The following is a 24,556-nucleotide window of genomic DNA, read 5'->3' as shown; positions in this document are numbered from 1 at the left end:
ATAGTATAAAAAATAAAGCTTAGAATTCACCAGTAATTCACATGAGTTCGAGGCAAAGTTTGGCTGAAAACTAAAGAATTACTCTGAATCCACCTTTGGGCAAATATATGATTTGGTGGTATATCTAGATGTAAAAAAGTTCGAATTAGATTAATAGAAAAATAGTTTAAGCTGCGGTTTTGTACAACTTGAAACATGAAAAGATAATGCTTTGGACTTGAAATAATTGACATATGTATATTGTCCAGTAGAGATCTGAAGGAATATTTTAGGAGAAAATAATGCATAAAGAGTAGGAAACCAGTGGGACTGTAATAACAACAATTTGTTTGAGTAGTGTTTTAAAAAGTAGAAATTATTTTTACAAATAGAACTCTTTGAGTCCATCTGTGGTAGCCATGCTTATAGCAACATAAGTACCAAATAATAATGATGTAGTCCAAGGTCACAACTGTGGAAAGACACAGGAAGTGACTGACCTCTTAGATCCAAGCCCCTGCTGCACAGTGGTAACAGAAATGAGATGTCAGTAGACAAGTCGACTTTATCTAATTTGTCCATAGACAAACAAAAAAAAAAGACTTTCTAATACTTGTCTGCTTTCATTTAAACATAACATAAGTTTTCCTTAGTACTTTTTCATTTTATTCAAGTACTTTTTCTGTCAGCATTTTATCAAAAACATTTTGATTATTTTAAGCCCCTGTTTACCTAAATAAAGCAGCTTCTACAATGTTCTGAGTATACTTTATATGACTTATTCTTAACATTCTCTTCATACCATGCATCATTTTTAACACTAAATAATTCTATAATCATGAATATTTTCGATGTTTAATGCAGTATGTATGTGCGGCAGCCCTCCTTTCCAGGGAACACCAGCTGCAGGGAGTCTGTCCCTTGCAGACCTCTGACCCGGCGACAGATGAATAAAGTACATTGACACACAGATATTCTGCTCTGTCAGTCCAGCTGAGGGTGTCCAAGTGGCTTATAGACTCCCTGCTGAGTTCTGTAAACAGTTGCCACTATGGCCCTGATCAGCTAGTCAGACTCACAATTATTCAGTAAGATTAATTAACAAAAGCTTGGGTCAACACCATTAGAGGGTAATTGACATTGTGGACTTCCCAAGTAAAAAGCCCTTAAGCACCTGTGGTACATCAAAGGTTAGTCTTAAGATTATATGAGTAAATTAGCTAGCTAGGTAAACTACTCTGCCTTCCTTTATGACTACTTTAATTTGTTTAACTAAAGGTGAAGATCAGGTTGCCTTCAACCATATCTATTACCAAAATTATGCAAACTTCTCAGTCTTCCAAGCAGATTTGTGTCTATCTCTATAACTATCTCTAATATTTTTCCCACCAGCCTGATTGAATTCCAACTTGTGTTATGGCAGGTAGCAAGTGTATTATATTTTGTTTGATGTGCCTTCTTGGTTTTTGGTGAGGAAGATAAAGTAAGATATTTTTAAGTGAGTTGCTTCTTGAAATATGCAGATAAGTGTATATTTTTGTCAATATTATTTATTTTTTCATGCTCAGTAACTGAGTCAATAGCTGCATGAAGATAACAGGTAAGTTTTGATCTAGATAGCATATGTGAGGTTTTCTATCAAAATGTTGTGATTTTCAATATGTGCCTATCCTTAAATCAAATTGCCTTTGAAGCCAGAGATTGAGTTTAAAAATATTTTAATTAGGAAATTTTATGCCTCTTTTGATTTTAAAATTGAAATTATCTATTGATACTACTTTTAACAGAGTCTCTTTGAGAGTTCTACAAAGATTCAAGTGTGTACACCTGAGTCTATTTATCAAAGTGTAACGAAGCATATAAATAGAGAAGTAGAAGGTAAGAACCATTTTTATTTGAAAAGTCTTTTAACCATATGTTTGTCTAAATGCATGAAGACTGATATACTCTAATAGCCAAATAAAATTACCCACTAAATACATAACATTGAAAAGAGAGGAATAAAATGGTAAGTTACATTTTATTCCTTGTATAAGTTGACAACAGGATATATAGAGAGTACAAAAAAAAAAAAAAAAAAAAAAAAAAACCAAATTATTTGAATCCAAAATACTCTAAGACATGAGGAGAGTCAGGAAATAAGTAAGAGAAAAGGAGTAAAAAAGGGAATGAAGACTAAGGAAGACAGAGAGAGTATAGGGAGTTCATGAAGTAAGAAGAAGCAGGTTTATTAAATGGAGATGGGAAAATATATATATATATATTTAGAAAAGATAGACAATGCGTAGAAAGATGGTAAGAATATAAAATTCCAAAACTTCCAGTCCCAAAACTTGTCAGAAAATTATAGTTAAAGTTTTCTCACTTTTCCTGTCTTTCTCACTACTGGGAAGGCATTAGGGATGGAATTATCTGAGCATGCAGAATTGTGTTTTATTTGCAATAGGTGAGTATTAACAAATATGCATAGGTGTGCATCTATATAATTTGTCATATATACTCAGTATAGACCAAAAGTTATGAAACATTAGAAAATCAGCTGAATACCTTATTAATACACAGTATCATTCAGCACAATTGAGTTTCTATTAGTAAGTTCTCAGGCGATGCTGATACCAGTGGTACTTGGAGCTCGCTCTCAGAAGCAAGGGGAGAGGCCATTTATGGGGAAAATGTGGAAGAAGAGCAACTGAATAAACGGTCAAGACATAACAGGGTCAAGAGAAAGCATTATATTCCTTTTGTTTCTGAGTATACTATTAGCCAGAGAAGAAGAAGAAGAAAAAGATGAAAAAGCAGAAACTGTAAATTTAAGATACTCTCACTAAACAAGGAGAAAGGAAGTGATGGAAAAAGAAATTTGAAACAGTGTTGGATGGAAAGAATTCTACAGAGTTAGAGGGTTTTGTTTATTTTTTATTTTTATTTTATTTTTTTAATAGAGGCATTCTAGGCAGATAACAGGGGACAAACAAGAAAGAAGGTAGGCAGGTTTTGTCCTCTGAGAAGGACAGTTGAGTGAACTCTCTTCAGATGCATTTAGATTATTTGCACTCCCGAAAGTAGTTTGTGGGCACTCCAGAGACTACCAGAAGCAGGAGGCCTACTAGAATTGGGAGAACCACAGTGACTCATTAGGTTTCTCTGTTACAATCAGGCATGACAAATATATATTTTGTTGATGTTAGCTATTCAAATGAGATATATTTGAAACTAAGAACATTGACTTTATTTTTAAGAAAGTGTGTTGAATTGCCATTCCACAAAAATTTATTATAGACTAATGATACACCAAATCAGATGAATTGTAGGAACTAAAAATTACTGAATTTATATTTGAATAATAAGATTGCTTTTTAAAATAAATATTGTGGTGACTTAACAATATAAAAAGTTATTTGTGTTTAATACATCTATTGCAATTAATTTTTATATAAATATGTGAATATTGAAAGCTTATAAATTATTTCCATGATGAGTTTTATACATCTTGCATGAGTGGATCAAGAAGCATTCAGATGGATAAAATAGAGGATACAGAAATATAGGCATATGATTACACCGTATGGTTATGGAAAACAATGAATATTTATATTTAGTATTATGACCTAAGTGTATATCCAAGCTGATCAATTCATAACACTTCACAGATGAGATGTCAATTCTACATTCAGCTGAACTCTCATCAGAACTATGTACCTTTCCAAAGATAGGCCCGTATTAAAGAACATGATGAATAGAATAATATAAATGATTCTAGTGTGTTTCCTTAAGTACCTGGTATGGCATTCCATGTTCAGCTTTGACATTTATTTTCTCATATCAATTCTTTTTACATGTGAAACACAATCTTGCTTTTGAAGTCTTAACTGCATGATCTGTGAAACCTATATTTATATTTTCTTCAGTGTATTCTTGTCATGTGTGCGTCCTAAATAAACCAAAAGAAAACTTCCCAAATCTAAAGTATTCATTCTCAAAGACGACCAAGAGGACTCAGTTAGATACTCTCACTGTGTTCATTTGTGGTTGGCTTTGTCATATTTACTTATGATTGATGATAAATCTCTTTCGCTTTTTAGAGCCTCCTGAGAAGTCATCTGCCTTCAAGGTAGTTTTATAATTTCATTTTGAATGACTTCTTAACTATGTATTTTGTGAAGTATCCATTCTTGATTAATCATTGTTCTTCCAAACCCATTTAGCCTGCCACTGAAATACAAAACTCTTTTCCAAATGAAACCTTCGAATGCAAGAAGGAACCACCTTTGACAGCAGGTAAATTTCAACTTATGTAAAGACAATATTTCAATATTGGACATTTTGATAATAGTCTTTCTATCCCCAACGCTGTATTTTTTTCAACTTTGCTGAAAAAAATTTGATCTAGATAATGCCAATACTGGTATTTGTGTTTGAAAACCCAATCTTACAAGAACAGTAATTTACAATATTTTTAAAAAACATGTAGCCTTATTCTCAAGTGTTTCCACTTTTGTATCCCGAAACTGTAATGTTTTCTATTTTGAACTTCTGTATTTCTTAAAGATTCAAGGAGGTGAATTTTGAAAGTTTAATTTTTGTTTAGTTCTTTGAAGCTTGATTCAAATTCCACGGTTTACTTCGGGGATTGCATCTTTTATTAATATAACACTTGTTTTTTAACATTAATTACCTCATTTCCGGTGTTGTCACTTTGAGAATCCTAAGAAAATCGGTAACTCGGATTAGCGAACTCTGTGTGTTTGTGTGTATGTGTCTGCATGTGTGCCTGTGTGTGTCTGTTTATGTGTGTGGTACCTTTCCCTTGTAAAGATGAGGATAGTAATTAGTCATTTATTTGTGAATATTTGATAAACACACTCTTTTTCATGAAACTGTGATTCTGAAGCCTTTGGCTTTAGAGTCTTTGTATAGTACTACTGTTTATTGCCTAGAAGTAACCAATATTCTAAACTATTTTAAAAACTATTCTTATGCATGTATAAACATTTTACAACATGTGTGCAAGTTCATATTTAATATGTAAAATATTTTTCAACTTCTAAAGCATACATGGTTGTACAGTGTAATATTTTAATATTCAGCAATTCTTTTTTTATCTGCATTATAATTTTTAGAGACATCCATAAAGAGCACAGTTAAGTGTCTTTTTAAATATTAGGTTGTTTATGAAATTCCATTGTATGACTACACCATAGTTAATTGCACAATTTTGATGCTGGTTAATAATAAATAAAAATGAAAGCATGCAGATTTCAGAGTCTTTAAGTTAGTTTTATCTGCTGATTTTTTAGTTATTAGAAATTAAAACTACAATATTTAAAGTATTTCTTTTTGGAATCATACATTCCACTAAAAATTTGACCTGTGACCCACAGATTATTAGAGCTATGGTGTTGCAACATGTTAGGTCTCTGAAAGTATCCAGGGTACACTTCTAAAAATGAGTGAAAATGGTGGCTTACCAAAGTATGATTTGAGTTTCTTGGACCCTCTGCATGAAATGTGAACTTTGGGGATGCTGATCACAAGTTAAATTTGCTTTTTAAAACTGGGTATACAGTTGATGGATGTCAAATGATAAACGAACCCTTAATGATGAAACGGTCTTTTAAGTTTTAGTTGTTCATGTTTGCTTTTTTCTTTAACCTGATTCAAATAGTTGTAATATGTACTTTTTGTTGATAAAGAAAACTGGGCGTTGTTTTTGGTATAAATTCATTTTCTGTCTCATGGGCCTGAGAGCTCTGCAAGTCTTGTGTGGGCCTTCATTTTATCCTGAGACATGTGGGAACGTTAGATTACTTAAGATTGCTTGAGATTGCTGTGTCAATCAAACTAAGTAATACTACAAAATAAAAATTTACAAAGAAATGAGAGATGATAGGTAAAGTTTTCTGAAGGAACAACAAATATAGGACATACTGTGTTTCACAGGAGAAGAGGGTATGATTGCTTTGTGAAGAAATAATTCATACAATTTAGTCAGATTTCTATTTTTCTGCATTCTAATGAATGATAGAATGTTAATTTTCAGACTTTTTAGATTTCAATTCTAATGGATTGATTATAGAAGTAGTGATTGTAATCGACACAAAGAATATACGGGCTACAGAGGAAAAACCACAGTTTCATGAATGAAAGCAGATTTGTATGTTTTGAAAATTTATAACAGAGAAATGTTCTCATGGATGTATCTATGATTAACCTTTTATAGATCAGATGATCCCATCAGAATCCAAACAAAAGGACAATGAAGAAAATTCTTGGGATCTAGAGGTACTATGTATTATCAGTGTTTTCTTAATATTAGTATTGCATGATATGAAAACACAAAATCAGAGGCTTAGACTTTATTTTCTCACTTCTGCATATGTCATCCCCAAATTATTTTTGGTATTTTTCAGAATACGCTTCATAGAGAATCTATGTGCTAAGTAGGTTACTACTTCATAGTGAAATTCTGCTAATTTGTAGGATTAATTTAAGAAGCTAGTGTGGTATAGTATAAAAAATAAGGCTTAGAAGTCACTAGCAATTCACATGGGATCTGAAGTACGTTTGTCTAAAAGCGAAAGAATTATACTGAGTCCAGTTATGGGCAAATATATGATTCTGTGATTTATCTAGATGTACAAAAGTTCTAATTGGATTCATAGACAGTTTAAACTGCAGTATTGTAAAAGCTGGGACCTGAAAAGTTAATGGCTGGGACTTTAACATATTGACATATCTTTATTGTTCAGTATAGAGCTGAGGGAACATTTCAGGAAAAAGACAAGTCTGAGGAATAGGAAACCTGGTGGGACTATAATAACAAGAGTATTAGTTGACTAGTCTTTTAAAAAATATAAATGATTTTCACAAATAGAACTCCTTGAGTCCCTTTGTGGCAGTCAAGCTGCAGCAGCGTGAGCGTCAAATAATAGTGATGTATTTTAAGGTCACAGCTGTGGAAAGACATAGAAAGTATCTGACCTCTTACAAATAAGCAGCTGCTGCCTGGTGGTAACACCAAAGGGTGGAAGTCAACAGACAGGTAGATTTTATCTGATTTATCATTAGACAAAAAAACTTTAACATTTGTTTCTTTCATTTAAACATAACATAATTTTTTTCTTACTGCATTTACATTCTATTCAGGCACTTTTTTTGTCAGCATAGATATGTCAAAAACATGTTGCTGAATTTAGGCCCCTGTTTACCAAAATAAAGCAGCTTTTCAACATTCTGTGCATATATTATATGACGGACTCTAAAAGTTCTCTTCATGACATGCATCATTTTTAACACTAAATAATTCTATAATCATGAGTATTTTAAATGTTAAATCTGGCCTTCAAATGTTTAATATTTTAAATGTTTAATATTTTAAATGTATAATGGCAAGTAGCAAGTGTGTTGTATTTTGTTTGAAAAGTCATATTTAGTTTTGATGAGGACTACAACATAAGTTAGATATTTTTAAGAGAGATACTTTTTGAAATATGCAAGAGTGAATTTTTTCATGAACGTGATTTCTTTCTCCTGCTCAGTAACTAAGTTAATGGCTGCATGAATGTAAAGATAAGCTTGATGTAGAGAGAGTTAAATGAGGATTTCTGTCAAAATGTTTTGATTCTCTATGTGTCTGCTCTTTAGTCAAATTGGTTGTAAAGTAGGAAATTGTGTTTTTAAAAAAGATTTTAATAAGGAATTTTGATACTCTTCATTATTAGGATTTTTCCATTTAAATTATTTATTGATATTACTTTTAACAGAGTGACCGTGAGACTGTTTCACAGAAGGATGTGTGTTTACCCAAGGCTACACCTCAAAAAGAACTCCATACACTAAGTGGAAAATTAGAAGGTAAGAACCATTTTTTATTGCAAAAGTCATTTGACCAAATATTTCTCTAAACTGATGAGGAAGGATATCCTCTAATAGCCAAAGAAAATTACCTCCTAAATGCAAAGCACGGAAAAAAAGAGAAGTGAAAGTTGAATGGAGATAAGTTATACGTCTTATCAGGTGTTAGCAACAGACTATATTGAGAGTGCTGAAAAGGAGCTGAATTACTAGTTTGAATTCAAAATATTCCAAGACCTGAGGAAAATGAGAAAAAAAGAAAGAAGAAAGTAGTAAAAGAGGAAATGAAGACTGAGAAAGTAGAGCGTACAGAGAGTACATGAAGGAACAAGAAGCAGGTTTATATAATGGAGGATGATAAAATGAAATGATTCTTTACAAAAAGATGGGGTATGGTTAGAAATTTGGGAAGAATAAAAAGTGACCTTCTCGTATCAAAATATACCACAGAATTACAGCAAAGGTATTCTGATTTTTCCTGTCTTTCTCACTGGTGGGAAGCCATTAGGGATGGAAGCACCTGACCATGGAGAGCTGTGTTCTATTTGCAATAGGTGAGAGTAAGCATATATGCACGGCCACACATGTATATAATTTATCATATGCACTCCATATGGACCAGAAGTTTTCATAGAAAATCAGCTGAGAACCTTGTTAACAATTCACACTGTGATTCAGCCGACTTGGGATTCTGCATTTTTAGTAAGTTCTCAGGTGATGCTGATGATGGTGGTCCTTGGACCTTGCTCTGAGTTATTTTTGATATAAATTCATTTTCTGTCTCACAGGTTTGAGAGCTCCTCAAGTCCTGTGTGGGCCCTGATTTTTATCCTATAACATATGGGAACGTTAGATCACTTAAGGCAACTATTGTTTCCTATACATTTCTGATGTTTCTCCAAGGTGTCACAAGGTGACTCTGAATATATTGCTGCATTAGAGAAGAACTGTGTCGTTGTAATTAAAGCCGTTCTTAACTTATATGCAATAAAAGTTTTTTAAGCTTATCTTCCTAAAACATATACACAGTCAAAACACACCCAATATGCTGTCATGGCATATTGAAATGTAAAAGGGTTGGACATATAGTTTACTAACATCAAGAAGTTAATATCTCTAAGAAATCTTATTTGGTGATGAATCATCTCTTTTGGAAAACTTTGTAATAGAGATTGCTGAGTCAATCATGCTAAGTAATACTACAAAATAAAAATTTACAGAGAAATGAGAGATGATAGGTAAAGTTTTCTGAATGAACAGCAAATATAGGACATACAGTGTTTCACGGGAGAAGAGGGTATGACTGCTTTGTGAAGAAATAATTCATACAAGTTTGTCAAATTTCTATTTTTCTGCAATCTAATGAATGATATAATGTTAAGTTTCAGACTTTTTAGATTTCAATTCTAATAGATTGACTATAGAAGTAGTGATTGAATAGATAAAAAGAATATACAGGCTGCAGAGGAAAAACCACAGATGCGTGAATGAAAGATTTATATATGTTTTCAAAATTTATAGTAGAGAAATGTCCTCATGAATATATCTGTCATTTAACTTCTTTAGATCAGATGATCCCGTCAGAATCCAAACAAAAGGATGAAGAAGAAAATTCTTGGGATTTAGAGGTACTATGTATTACCAATGTTTTTTTAATATTAGTATTGCATGATATGAAAACATAAAGCCAGAGGCTTGGATTTTATTTTCTCACCTCTGCATATGTCACCCCCAAATTATTTTTGATATTTTTCAGGTTATGCTTAATAGAGAATTTATGTGCTAGGTAGATTACTGCTTCATAGTGAATTTTTTTGAAGAAGATTTTAATTAGGAAATTTTGATACTTGCTATTATTAGGATTTTTCCATTGAAATTGTTTACTGATATTGCTTTTAACAGAGTGTCCGTGAGACTGTTTCACAGAAGGGTGTGTGTTTACCGAAGGCTACACCTCAAAAAGAACTCCATACGATAAGTGGAAAATTAGAAGGTAAGAACCATTTTTTATTTAAAGAGTCATTTGACCAAATATTTCTCTAAACTGATGAGGAAGGATATCCTCTAATAGCCAAAGAAAATTACCTCCTAAATGCAAAGCACGGAAAAAAAGAGAAGTGAAATGGTGATTTGTTATACATCTTATCAGCTCTAGGCAACAGACTATATTGAGAGTGCTGAAAAGGAGGTGAATTATTAGTTTGAATTCAAAATATTCCAAGACCTGAGGACAATGAGAAAATAAGAAAGAAGAAAGTAGTAAAAGAGGAAATGAAGACTGAGAAAGACAGAGCGTACAGAGAGTATATGAAGGAACAAGAAACAGGTTTATGTAATGGAGGATGATAAAATAAAGTGATTATTTACGAGAAGATCGGGTAATGTTAGAAATTGGGAAGAATATAAATTGAACTTCTCGTACAAAAGTTTAGCAGAGAATTACAGCAAAGGAATTCTGACACTTCCTGTCTTTCTCACTGGTGGGAAGCCATTAGGGATGAAAACACCTGACCATGGAGAGCTGCGTTCTATTTGCAGTAGGTGAGACTAAGCATATATGCACGGCCACACATGTATATAATTTGTCATATACACTTTGTATAGACCAGAAGTTTTCATAGAAAATCAGCTTAAAACCTTGTTAACAATTCACACTGTGATTCAGCCAACTTGGGATTCTGCATGTTTCATAAGTTCTCTGGCGATGCTGATGCTGGTGGTCCTTGGACCTTGCTCTGAGTTATTTTTGACGTAAATTCATTTTCTGTCTCAAGGGCCTGAGAGCTCCTCAAGTTTTCTATGGGCCTTGATTTTTATCCTATAACATGTGGGAACATTAGGTTACTTAAGGCAATTATTGTTTCCTATGCATTTCTGATGTTTCTCTAAGGTGTCACAAGCGAACTCTGAAGATATTGCTGCTTTAGGGAAGAACTGTATCTTTGTAATTAAAGCAGTTCTTAATTTATATGCAATAAAAGTATTTTTAACATATCTTCCTAAAACATAAACGAAGCCAAACCACGCCCAATAGGCTGTCATGGTGTATTGAAATGTAAAAACGTTGGACATATAGTTTACTAACATCAAAAAGTTAATATCCCTAAAAAATCTTATTCGTTGATAAATCATATTTTTTGATGAACTGTGTAATAAAGACTGCTGAGTCAATCGAGCTAAGATATACTACACAATAAAAATTTACAAAGAAATGAGAGATGATAGGTAAAGTTTTCTGAATGAACAGCCAATAAAAGACATACAGTGTTTCACGGGAGAAGAGGGTATGACTGCTTTGTGAGGAAATAATTGATACAAGGTAGTCAAATTTCTATTTTTCTGCATTCTAATAGATGATATAATGTTAATTTTCAGATGTTTTAGATTTCAATTCTAATGGATTGACTATAGAAGTAGTGATTGTAATCAATAAAAAGAGTATACGGGCTACGGAGGAAAAACCACAGATTCGTGAATGAAAAATTTGTATTTGTTTTTAAAATTTATAGTAGAGAAATATTCTCATCAATGTGTCTGTGATTAACTTTTTATAGATCAGATGATCCCATCAGAATCCAAACAAAAGGACGAAGAAGAAAATTCTTGGGATTTAGAGGTACTATGTATTATCAATGTTTTTTTAATATTAGTATTGCATGATATGAAAACATAAAATCAGAGGCTTAGACTTTATCTTCTCACCTCTGCATATGTCACCCCCAAGTTATTTTTGATATTTTTCAGGATACACTTAATACACTTTCAGAATACCTAATCTATGTGCTAGGTAGATTATTGCATCATAGTGAAATTTTTTTAAAAAGATTTTAATTAGGAAATTTTGGTACTTTTCATTATTAGGATTTTTCCATTGATATTGTTTATTGATATCACTTTTAACAGAGTGACCGTGAGACTGTTTCACAGAAGGATGTGTGTTTACTCAAGGCTACACCTCAAAAAGAATTCCATACGATAAGTGGAAAATTAGAAAGTAAGAACCATTTTTTATTTAAAGAGTCATTTGACCAAATATTTCTCTAAACTGACGAGGAAGGATATCCTCTAATAACCAAAGAAAATTACCTCTTAAATGCAAAACATGGAAAAAAAGAGAAGTGAAATGGTGAAAAGTTATACGTCTTATCAGGTGTTGGTAACAGACTATATTGAGAGTGCTGAAAAGGAGGTGAATTATTAGTTTGAATTCACGATATTCCAAGACCTGAGGAAAATAAGAAAATAAGAAAGAAGAAAGTAGTAAAAGAGGAAATAAAGACTGAGAAAGACAGAGTGTACAGAGAATACATGAAGGAACAGGAAGCATGGTTATATAATGGAGGATAATAAAAAAATGATTCTTTACGAGTAGATTGGATATGGTTAGAAATTTGCGAAGAATATAAACGGACCTTCCAGTACTGAAATTTACCAGAGAATAGCAGCAAAAGTATTCTGACTCTTCCTGTCTTTCTCACTGGTGGGAAGCCATTAGGGATGCAAACACCGGACCATGGAGAGTTGTGTTCTATTTGCAATAGGTGAGACTAAGTGTATATGCACGGCCATACATATATATAATTTGTCATATACACTCCATATAGACCAGGAGTTTTCATAGAAAATCAGCTGAGAATCTTGTTAACAATTCACACTGTGATTCAGCCGACTTGGGATTCTGCATTTTTAATAAGTTCTCAGATGATGCTGATGCGGATGGTCCTTGGATTTGCTCTGAGTTATTTTTGGTACAAATTCATTTTCTGTCTCATGGGCCTGAGAGCTCAAGTCTTGTGTGGGCCTTGATTTTTATCCTATAATATGTGGGAACATTAGGTTACTTAAGGCAATTACTGTTTCCTATACATTTCTGATGTTTCTCCAAGGTGTCACAACCTGACTCTGAAGGTATTGCTGCATTAGGGAAGAACTGTGTCGTTGTAATTAAAGCAGTTTTTAATTTATTTGCAATAAAAGATTTTTAAGCTTATATTCCTAAAACATATACACAGCCAAAACACACGCAATATGCTATCATGGCATATCGAAATGTAAAAGGGTTGGACATATAGTTTACTAACATCAAAAAGTTAATATTCCTAAAAAACCTTATTCGTTGATAAATCATCTTTTTTGTCGAACCGTGTAATAGAGATTGCTGAGTCAATTGAGCTAAGACATACTACAAAATAAAAATTTACAAAGAAATGAGAGATGATAGGTAATAGAAAAGTTTTCTGAATGAACAGCAAATATAGGACATACAGTGTTTCATGGGAGAAGAGGGTATGACTGCTTTGTGAGGAAATACTTCATGCAAGTTAATCAGTTTTCTATTTTTCTGCATTCTAATGAATGATATAATGTTAATTTTCAGACACTCAGATTTCAACTCTGATGGATTGACTACAGAAGTAGTGATTGTAATCGATAAAAAGAATATACGGGCTACAGAGGAAAAACCACAGATTAATTAATGAAAGAATTGTATATGTTTTTAAAATTTATAGTAGAGAAATGTTCTCATGAATGTATCTGTTATTAACCTTTTATAGATCGGATGATCCCATCAGAAACCAAACAAAAGGAAGAGGAAGAAAATTCTTGGGATTTAGAGGTACTGTGTATTATCAATGTTTTTTTAATATTAGTATTGCATGATATGAAAACATAAAATCAGAGGCTTAGACTTTATCTTCTCACATCTGCATATGCCACCCCAATTATTTTTGATATTTTTCAGGATACACTTCATAGAAAATCTATGTGCTAGGTAGATTACTGCCTCATAGTGAAATTTTTTTAAAAAGATTTTAATTAGGAAATTTTGATACTTGCTATTATTAGGATTTTTCCATTGAAATTGTTTACTGATATTGCTTTTAACAGAGTGTCCGTGAGACTGTTTCACAGAAGGGTGTGTGTTTACCGAAGGCTACACCTCAAAAAGAACTCCATACGATAAGTGGAAAATTAGAAGGTAAGAACCATTTTTTATTTAAAGAGTCATTTGACCAAATATTTCTCTAAACTGATGAGGAAGGATATCCTCTAATAGCCAAAGAAAATTACCTCCTAAATGCAAAGCACGGAAAAAAAGAGAAGTGAAATGGTGAAAAGTTATATGTCTTATCAGGTGTTGGCAACAGACTATATTGAGAGTGCTGAAACGGAGCTGAATTACTAGTTCGAATTCAAGATATTCCAAGACCTGAGGAAAATAAGAAAATAGGAAAGAAGAAAGTAGTAAAAGAGGAAATGAAGACTGAGAGAGACAGAGTGTACAGAGAGTACATGAAGGAACAGGAAGCATGTTTATATAATGGAGGATGATAAAATGAAATGATTCTTTACAAAGAGATTGGGTATGGTTAGAAATTTGGGAAGAATAAAAAGTGTCCTTCTAGTACCAAAATTTACCAGAGAATTACAGCAAAGGTATTCTGATTTTTCCTGTATTTCTCACTGGTGGGAAGCCATTAGGGATGGAAGCACTTGACCATGGAGAACTGTGTTCTATTTGCAGTAGGTGAGAGTAAGCATATGTGCACGGCCACACATGTATATTATTTGTCATATACAATCCATATGTACCAGAAGTTTTCATAGAAAATCAGCTGGAAACCTTGTTAACAATTCACACTGTGATTCAGCCAACTTGGGATTCTGCATGTTTAGTAAGTTCTCAGGTGATGCTGATGCTGGTTGTCCTTGGACCTTGCTCTGAGTAGCAAGAGGAGAGGCCATTCTTGGGAAAAATGTGGAAGAGGAGCAATTGGGTAGAAGGTTGCAGTGGAAACAGGTCAGGGGAAAGGATTATGTTGATCTTATTTTTGAGTGTATTTTGAGCCAGAGGTGAAGAAGGAAGGGGCAACACAATAGAAATGATAGAAGGAAGATATTACCACTAAACAAAGACAAAGGAAAGAGTGGGGAAAAGAAGTTTAACAGGTGTTGAATGGGAAGAATCAAGAGCACAAGTCTAGAGATTATTTTTACTAAAGAGGAGAGATTGTGAGACAGGAAGCAGGGGACAAGAGAGAAGTCAGTTAGATTATTTTGGATTTTTCTATGAAGGAAAATTGAGTGAACTCACTTCAGAAGCATTTAGAATATTTTTACTGCAGAATGTTAGAGTGTTGGTGCGCCGGAGATGACTGGAATCATGAGGGTTAGTAGAACTGGACTAAACCTCAGTGTCTCATTAATTTTCTTTATTAATATGAGGCATCAAATATATATATGTATATATTTTGTTGATATTTGCAATTTGAATAAGAGATGCTTGAATGTAAGAACCTTGGCTTGGCATTATTGTTAAGGAAGCAAATTGTGTTGGTAAAATTGCCATTTTATAAAAATTCATTAGAGAATAACATGATACACCAAGCCAGACTAATTTAAGAAACCATAAAATTCTGAATTTATGACTTGAATACTTAAGTTATTGTTATTCATAGGTATTATGCTGATTTTTACATAGAAAATGTTATTAATATTTAACAAGTCTGTTGCAAATAAATTAAAAACAAATATATCAATATTGAAAGCTTATTAAATTTGCTATTCTTGATGAGGTTTGTACATTTTCCTCCATGAGTGGATCAAGAAATACTGAGATGGCTAAGCTATAAATTACAAAAATGTTGGCATACTATTATACCATATGGGTATGAAAATCAATGAATATTTATGTTTAGTATTATGCCATAAGTATATATCCAAGCTGATTAATTCATAACATTTTCACTGATGAGATGTTAATTCTACATTCAGCTGAACTCTCATTCAAACTGTGTACTTTCTCAATGACAGGGCATATTAAAGAACATGATGAATGTTTGTAATGTAATGATATAAATTATCACTATTACTATTATTATTATTTTTGAGATGGAGTCTCGCTCTGTCGCCCAGGCTGGAGTGCAGTGGCCGGATCTAGGCTCACTGCAAGCTCCGCCTCCCGGGTTTACGCCATTCTCCTGCCTCAGCCTCCCGAGTAGCTGGGACTACAGGCGCCCGCCGCCTCGCGCAGCTAGTTTTTTGTATTTTTTAGTAGAAACGGGGTTTCACCGGGTTAGCCAGGGTGGTCTCGATCTCCTGACCTCGTGATCCTCCCACCTCGCCCTCCCAAAGTGCTGGGATTACAGGCTTGAGCCACCGCGCCTGGCGATATAAATTATTATAATGTATTGCATTAAAGACACCTGGTGTAGCATTCAACGTTCAGCTTTTGCATTTATTTTCTCAGTGTCATGATTTGCTCCTCTGATTCAAGATCACTTCTCTCCTCATCACTGAGCATATGCATATTGGTATTAACACTTTTTGCAAAAATTATTCATAAATGGTTGTACAATGTTCTTGTCATTCTATAGCAACTTTTTATTTTTTGTTCAGTGATTAGCTCATTTTTCATTTATTTTAAGATTTCAGGCTGTGCGCGTTGGCTAACGTTTGTAATCCCAGTACATTGGGAGGCTGAGGTGGGCGGATCACGAGGTCAGGAGTTCGAGACCATCCTGGCTAACATGGTGAAACCCCATCTCTAGTAAAAATACAAAAAATTAGCCGGGCATAGTGGTGGGCGCCTGTAGTCCCAACTATTCGGGAGGCTGAGGCAGGAGAATGGCGTGAACCCAGGAGGCATGGCTTGCAGTGAGCCCAGACTACAGCACTGCACTTCAGCCTGGGCCACAGGGCAAGACTCCATCTAAAAAAAAAGAAAAAAATTCATAGTGTGCATTTTTACTTTGCACCACATTTAATTAGACTCTCTTCATGGTGACTAAAAAGCAACGTAAATATAATTACAGGTGTTAACAAGCCTTTGTTAAAGCGTATGTCCTACTTCATGCTATATTAGAAATTAAAAGTGAAGTACTCAGTACTCAAAATACAAGTATGCACAGCCATACATTTCAATAGCCATTATAAATGTGGCTCACTAATCTTTAGAGCCATGCCATGTGACCTGTCCTGACTCTAAAAACTCCAGTGTACCCCTTTATAAAAATAAAAGTAACAAAAAAATAACTATGGTAGTATTTCCCTACCTGGTTCCTCTGCATGGATTTTGAACTTCAGGGATTATCAGATCACCATTTAGAACCAGTTTTCAACCATACATGGGATTCTTAAGTGCCAAGTGATAAATGGTTCCTTGATGATGAGATAGCCCTTAATGTTTCATCTGTTTGTGTTTTGCTTTTTTATCTTGTGTTAGAAAGTTTAAAGACAGCTATTGTCTTTATAAGGGAAAATATTTTGGTTACGTATTCATTTCCTGTCTCATGACACTCTGCTTTCTTTGCACTTAGTGAGGATGTACATTTATCAAATTTTTACCTAAAACAAGCAGATGAATTAATGGTATCATTTCTTATATATGAATTTCTAAGGTTTCTTCACTGCTTCAGAAGTAAATTTTAAAGATATTAATGAATCGAGAAGGACCTTCTCATTGTAATTAAAGCAGGTTTTTGTTTAAAGTGTATTGAATACAATTTTAAACACTTTTTTTCTAAAACACATACATGCAATATGGTCATGCATATTTAGCCTTCAAATGGGTAGACATAAATTTTGTGTGTTTTAGAGAGTTTATATCCCTGAAGTGTCTTAATTATTGATCAATTATCTCTCAATGAAAACCACATATGTAGTTGGTATTTCTAAATGTACTAAAGTGTGTCATACTTAAAAAAATAAAAAAGTAGAGAAAAATGAGAGATTAAACATGTTTTATTCATATTATTTGATGAAATGAGATATATTTCTATATCAAAGAGATGGCTGCTTTTTCTTGAAGCTAAGTTTTCTATAAGAATTTTTTCATAACAGTAGTTTAATAACTCACATGGTAGAACAGATAGAATTAGTTTTAGAAACAAAACAATTGTAATATTCATTCCTTGAACACTAAAACTGTTATTTTCAATAACCATTATTCTAACATTGAAATACACAGGTTAATGATATGTAAAAAGCCTCTGGAAATTTACTTCTAGTTTTTGATACTTTCTTTTTTTTTTTTTTTTCTTTTGAACTTTGGACCTTATTTTATTTCTTTTATTATTATTATTATTATTATTATTATTATTATTATACTTTGAGTTCTAGGGTACATGTGCATTAGAATTCTTTTTTTTTTCTTTTATTGAGACAGTGTCTTGCTCTGTCATCCAGGCTAGTGTGCAGTTTCATGATCTTGGCTCAGTGCAACCTCTGCCTCCTGGGTTCAAGTGATTCTCATACCTCAGACTCCCATGTAGCTGGGAATACAGGCATGTGCCACCATACCTGGCTGATTTTTGTATTTTTAGTGGAGACTGGGTTTCGCTATTTTGTCCAGGCTGGTTTAGAACTCCTGGCCTCAAGAGATCCACCCTCCTTAGCCTTACAAAGTGCTGGAGTTACAGGCATGAGCCACTGCACCTGACCTGTATTGGTTTGTTAATGGGTGTGCTTGAACCTTTTTGTATAAGTGGATCAGGAAATTTTAAGAGAACTAAGCTAGAGAACCCCATCAATGTAAAAATACTTGTATTTCACAGAGATACAAAAATGAATATGTTTATTAACTTTTATTCTATATGTAGATATGCTGATAAATTTAGAACATTCTCTGTAATGATAAGTAAATTGTACTTTTGAACTCTCATCACAGCTTTGCAATTCCTAAATTACAGGACAAATTGAAAAACATAATAGCTACATGTAGTATATTGACATAAGTGATTCTGATGTGTTTCCTTAACAATATAATATTGCATTCTACCATTATCTTGGGTATTTATTTTTGTTGGGGGGTGGTGGGGGCATGACTTGGTCATCTTATTGAATACAACTTCTTTCCTTATACAGCAGCTTACTCTTACTTCTATTAGGATTTTTGTGCTTTAGTTATTGTCACTTTAAATATATTTTCACTGTTGAAATCTTCACAGCATGTTTGGTGAAATCTATTTTTGAAATTTTCTTAGGTATATTTCTGTCAAGTAGGCATGTTAACAAATACCATCACCCAAAAGAATCCAAAACTTAGTGTAATCCCTTTTCAATCCAAGCATGAGGATTCATCTTCATATTCACACTGTATGAATGTTTGGTAGGCTTTGACAGGCTTGCACATAATCAATTATATACGTTCCTTTTCTTTTAGAGTCTCCTCATAAAGATGGTCTTCTGAAGGTAATACCTTTTATATTTTTATCTTGAGTATTAACTACATATTTTATGAAGTATACATTATATATTAATTATTTTGTTTCCAAACCCTTTAGCCTACTTGTGAAATGAAAGTTTCTATTCCAAATAAAGCCTTAGAAGTGAAGGATATACAAACATTCAAAGCAGGTAAATTTTGTAATTTTAGTTTTACTCTGGAAAGAAGAATATTAAAATATTTGAAATGCTGAAAGCCTTTTTATTCCCAATGTTGTTTTCTTTTCAAAATTTGATGGGAAAATTTGATACAAATAATGCCAATGTTAGTATTTATGTTTGAAAAAATGCCATTTACAAGCATAAGATTTAGAAATTTAAAAAAAAAAAATCTGCTTTACTTCATGTGGTTCTACTTTAATGTCCTGATAGTATAAAGTTTCCAACTTGCAATTTCTGTATGTGCTTGGTTTCAAGGCAGGTGAAATTTAAGACTGTCAAATATTTGCAGTGGTTCAAATACTGATTGGAATTCTGATATTTACCTAGAGGAAAATTTCACTTGCTGACATGACAGTTGTGAGTGTTGTCACTCTGAGAATCTAAAGAAAATCAGTTTTTTTTTTTTTTTAATTAGCTGACTGAATGTGTGTGTGAGTGTGACTTATAATATTAAAAAGTAAATCAAGCAATCATTCCTTGATGACTCTTTGCTACACAGTGTTTTAGAAGAGTGACTCCAAAGCATTTGGCCTTGGTATCTTTTTATGCTACTGTAATTAATTGCCTAGAGGTACAAAACAGCCTGAACTAGTTTTTTGTTGTCATTTCCATGCATGTTTAAAACATTTTACAACAGGCTGTGCACAGTGGCACATACCTGTAATCCTAGCATTTTGGGAGACCAAGGCAGGCAAGTAACTTAAGGTCAGGAGTCCCAAACCAGCCTGGTCAACATAGTGATTCCCCATCTCTACTAACAATAACAAAAAATAGCCAGTTGTGGTGGTGGGTGCCTGTAATCTCAGCTACTCTGGAGGCTGAGGCAGGAGAATCACTTGAACCTAGGAGGCAGAAGTTACAGTGAGCTGAGGTTGTGCCACTTTAGCCTGAGTGACAGAGTGAGATTCCATCTCAAAAAGCAAACAAAAAAACAAAAATTCTCAACGTATGTGTGCGGTTATAGACTTATGTAGAATTTGTTTTCTTGTCTTATTGTACTGTACATATTATATTGGAACTTCCTTTTTTGTTTACTTATCATATGTTTCAGTTGTGCTTAATACAATTAGCTCCACTTTGATTTAAGGCCTCATAGTTTGTCATTTTAACTCTAAAAGCATTTAATTAGGCTGTCTTTCATAGCCACCTAAAGTCAACATTAAATGACAGCTTGTATCAGAGAGCTTTTATTGAAGTGGGAGTATTTACTGCTTCAATTAATGTTAAAAATTAAAGTGAAAATATTTAACATACAGGAATACATTTTAAATGTTTATCTTTTTGGAGACAGAGTTTCACTCTTTCGCTCCTGCTGGAGTGCAATGGCGTGATCTCAGCTCACTACCACCTCTGCCTCCCAGACTCAAGTATTTCTCCTGAATCAACATCCCAAGTACAAATACTCATTTGTACCAGTCACTAGAAAAGCAAATGTGATTAGTGTGATTAGCTTAGAATCATTTCTTGTTTTGTAGATGAGATGGGAGTAATGGGATAATAAATATATAAATTAACTTGTGTTTCTGTAGCAAGAAAGAATAAATAATGGTTATGTGTAGGAAGCCAGCAATGTTTTCTGCAGGGATTCATTGGAATTGTTTGAGCAGCGGCGTCCCAAGATTAGATTAAAGTATTAGGGCATACTGGTCATGGTACAAACCAGAGATTTGCAAACTTGTCCTGTAAAGGGCCAAACAGGAAATATGTTAGGTGATGTGGTCTCTATCACAGCTTTCCAACTCTGCCATTGTAGCAGGAAAGCAGTCATAGATAGTGTGTGAGGAAATAGGCATGATTGTACTCCAATAAAACTCTGTCTAAAAACCATTTGGTGAGCTGAATTTGGAATCCCATAACCATGGGTTATGGAATACAACAGTTTGCATTAGGTCCCTTAATTGAGCCTGCGGTACCGAGGCTCCACTAACTTTAAGCAGCTTTTTCAATACTTTTATATACTGTTTCTGCTGATAATTGTTGTCCCATGATGAAACCCTAGCCTGAACAATTCTCCCGGAACTTGAAAATCCCGAGTGGGCACCAATGACTTACTGACTCACTTACTGCGCAGTCCTTTTCACCTTCATTTTTGAGTGGTCCGTCGTGATCCTTTTGCAGCATTCATCTTGCGGGGCACCACCTGCGGGTTCCATCCTGTGGAACCTGACCTAGCAAGGGATGAGAGACCTACACTGAAATAGATATTTTGCCTGTCAGTGCGGCTCAGGGGCTCTGCTGCCTGAGTCTGCATTGTTGGCTCGATGAGGTGGCAGAGTTCGCATTATTTAGTACAGAGTAAATGACAAAGATCTCGAGTAAACACCACTAGAGTGTAATTTACATTGCTGACCCCCAGTACAGAGCAATCATGCACCCTCGGATGATCAAAGTTTGGTCTTAGGACCACGTGAGTAAACAAGTTATTTGGATAAACTCCGCCACATTCCCTAGATGTTTGCTATATTGCTATCAACTCAAAGTAAAGAGGATTAGGCGACTTTCAGCCAAATCATTTACTGAAGCTATGCAACCCCACCGGCCTTCCAAGAAGGTTCGTATCTATTTCCTATAACTATCTTTATAATTTTTCTAACCACTTTATCCGATCCCCTACAGGTAGGGTTTCTTTTTCCCTGTGAAAGCCATCAGTTAAGGGGCCATGTCTAACTAGGAAATATAAATATAAAATAAATAAGTTTGTATTTCCAGTGGGAATGGAAAAATAAAGCAAATGCAGAAAAGAGGTACAGTTAATATGATTTACTGATTATTGAGTTTAAAAAGCTAGGGGAGAGAAAAAATCTCAGGTCATTCATAAGTTTCCACATGGGGAATGCTCATGGGGAAGGAGTCAGAAATTGTCAGGTCAACAGAAAAGTGCAAACAATCATGGGGCAGACCAACAATTTTCTTTTTTTTTTTTTTTTTTTTTTTTTTTTTTTTTTTTTTTTTTTTGAGACAGAGTCTTGCTCTGTCGCCCGGGCTGGAGTGCAGTGGCCGGATCTCAGCTCACTGCAAGCTCCGCCTCCCGGGTTTACGCCATTCTCCTGCCTCAGCCTCCCGAGTAGCGAGGACTACAGGCGCCCGCCACCTCGCCCGGCTAGTTTTTTGTGTTTTTAGTAGAGACAGGGTTTCACCGTGTTAGCCAGGATGGTCTCGATCTCCTGACCTCGTGATCCGCCCGTCTCGGCCTCCCAAAGTGCTGGGATTACAGGCTTGAGCCACCGCGCCCGGCCAATTTTCTTCACATATTGAGTTCAATGAAACATTTATGTGGGATATTTTCAGTAGGTAATTGGATTATTATAGGTATTTCTAGCTGGAGATAGAACTCTGGTTGGAGATGCAGGCTTAGAATAATTTTATTATAATTTTTAGACAAAGCCATAGATCTCAATGAGTATATCCATGATGCAGAAGATGTAGAATAAGAGGAAAGCCATTGACAAAACCCTGGAAATATCAACATTTCACAGAGTCAAAGGACTTCGTAAAGGAGACTGAACAGTGGCTAATGAAAAGTAGGAGAGGAGTGAGAGAAAATGATGTTGCAAATTTCTTTTAAATGTGAGAATTTCAAGCAGTGCGATTACTGAAAAGTCAATTGGAGTTAACTTACAAGTTCTGCAGTGATAATCTGTTCAAAAGAATTATTTTAGAGTTGTTAGGTACACTGTTGATGTGGTTAATATTTCTGGTGTCCAAGAAGAAATCTCCCAAGATCCTACCTAACGCTTTGCAACTGAAGCAGTCAACATACCCAGGGTCTGGAAAATTGTCTAGACTGGGGAGTATGCATGCCAGTATTTTTCCAGAATTGTCAAAACCTAAGGGTCTTGTATAAGGAAAAGTGCTGTCTTTTTTATGTGCTTCTTGTGGAGAGTGGAGATCTGTATTCTCTCTCTCTCTCCCTCTCTCTCTCACACACACAACACACACACACACACAGACATACACACGTACAGTAATTCACCCTTATCCATGGGGAGTATTTTCTAAGACACCCACTGGATGTCTGAAACTGTGGATAGTATGGAACCCTATACATCCATGTTTTTTTAAATATGTGCATATTTATGATAAAGTTTAATTCATAAATTAGGCACAGTGAGAGTTAACAATAAGTCATAATAAAACAATAACAACATATTGTATTCAAAGTTAGGTGAATGTGGTCTCTCAAAGTGTCTTGTACTCACCCTTCTTGTTCGTGTGATGATTGTGAGATGATATAATGCCTGTGTGATGAGATGAAGTCAGGTGAATGAGGTAGGGGCTGTCATGTGGTGTTAGGCTACTAATTATTTCTGGCTATCTGACTACACATCAGAAGGAGGATCATCTGCTTCACGTGACCCTGGATCATTGAGCGATGATAATGTTGATGGTTGGGATTTTGATGACTAATGGGCAGTTAGCTTATACAAAGGGATGATTCATGACCTGGGTGAGATGGAACAGCATGTCTTAATATTTCATCATACTCCTTAGAATGACACCTTATTTAGAACTTATGATTTATATATTTCTGGAATTCCCCATTTAATATTTTTGGACTATGGTTGACCATGAGTAACTGAAATTACAGAAATCAAAACCATGGATATTATATTTTGAAATATATGTTTGGTCTTCAACACTGTTTTGTGGCATACAACTCATAAAATGTTTAGAATCTCCTAAGTGATGTCTTTGTATGCTAATAATTGAGTGATGACTGGCAATCCCTGGGTAGCTTCAGGATAGGAGCTGGTCACAAAAAAGAACAAGGCATGATTAGAGTGTTGGGACTTTCAGCTCCACCCCTCAACCTCCTAGAGGTGAGACGAGTTGAAGGTTATATTGATTACCAGTGGCCACAGATTTTTTCATTCATGCCTATGTAGTAAAGCTGTTTAAGAACCCAGAAGGACTGGGATCAGAGACCTGCCAGAAAGCTGAATGTATGGAAGTGTTTGGAGGCAGATGTGCCCTGGGAGGGCATGGAAGCTCCATGTTCCTTCCCCTATAACTTGCCCTATGCATCTCTTCATGTGTCTCCTTTATAATACCCTTTATAATAAACTGGTAAGTATGTTTCCTTTAGGATTTGGGGCACTCTAGCATGTTATTCCAACCCAAAGACGAAGTTGTGAGGACCCCAACATGAAACCAGATGGTTAGATGTTTCAGAGATCCAGATTTGCAACCGGTGTGGGAGGGCAGTCTTGTGAGACTGAGCCCTCAGACTATGGGATCTGAGACTATTTCTAGATAGACAGTGTTGGAATTAAATAGGAGGCAACCAGCTGGTTTCTGCTACAGAATTGGTTGCTTATTTATTGGTGGAGAAAAT

At 34.5% G+C, this 24,556-nt stretch overlaps 1 protein-coding gene across 1 annotated transcript in view; it reads left to right on the top strand.

The window, feature by feature from the left end:
* LOC140712459 (ankyrin repeat domain-containing protein 30A-like) overlaps window positions 1-24,556 on the top strand; it is a 125,125-nt gene that overhangs the window by 47,544 nt on the left and 53,025 nt on the right. The window contains 13 exon segments of the mRNA XM_073019520.1: window positions 1,767-1,857; window positions 4,062-4,090; window positions 4,185-4,257; window positions 6,200-6,261; window positions 7,743-7,858; window positions 8,456-8,535; window positions 9,400-9,461; window positions 9,736-9,826; window positions 11,209-11,304; window positions 11,388-11,449; window positions 13,723-13,813; window positions 18,998-19,026; window positions 19,119-19,191. Coding sequence (XP_072875621.1) covers window positions 1,767-1,857; window positions 4,062-4,090; window positions 4,185-4,257; window positions 6,200-6,261; window positions 7,743-7,858; window positions 8,456-8,535; window positions 9,400-9,461; window positions 9,736-9,826; window positions 11,209-11,304; window positions 11,388-11,449; window positions 13,723-13,813; window positions 18,998-19,026; window positions 19,119-19,191 — 955 coding nt within the window.

The sequence above is a fragment of the Chlorocebus sabaeus genome, chromosome 9 (assembly GCF_047675955.1).
Source record: "Chlorocebus sabaeus isolate Y175 chromosome 9, mChlSab1.0.hap1, whole genome shotgun sequence".
NCBI lineage: Eukaryota > Metazoa > Chordata > Mammalia > Primates > Cercopithecidae > Chlorocebus > Chlorocebus sabaeus.
The sequence above is the reverse complement of the archived record's forward strand: the minus strand, read 5'-3'. Positions and strand labels throughout refer to the sequence as shown.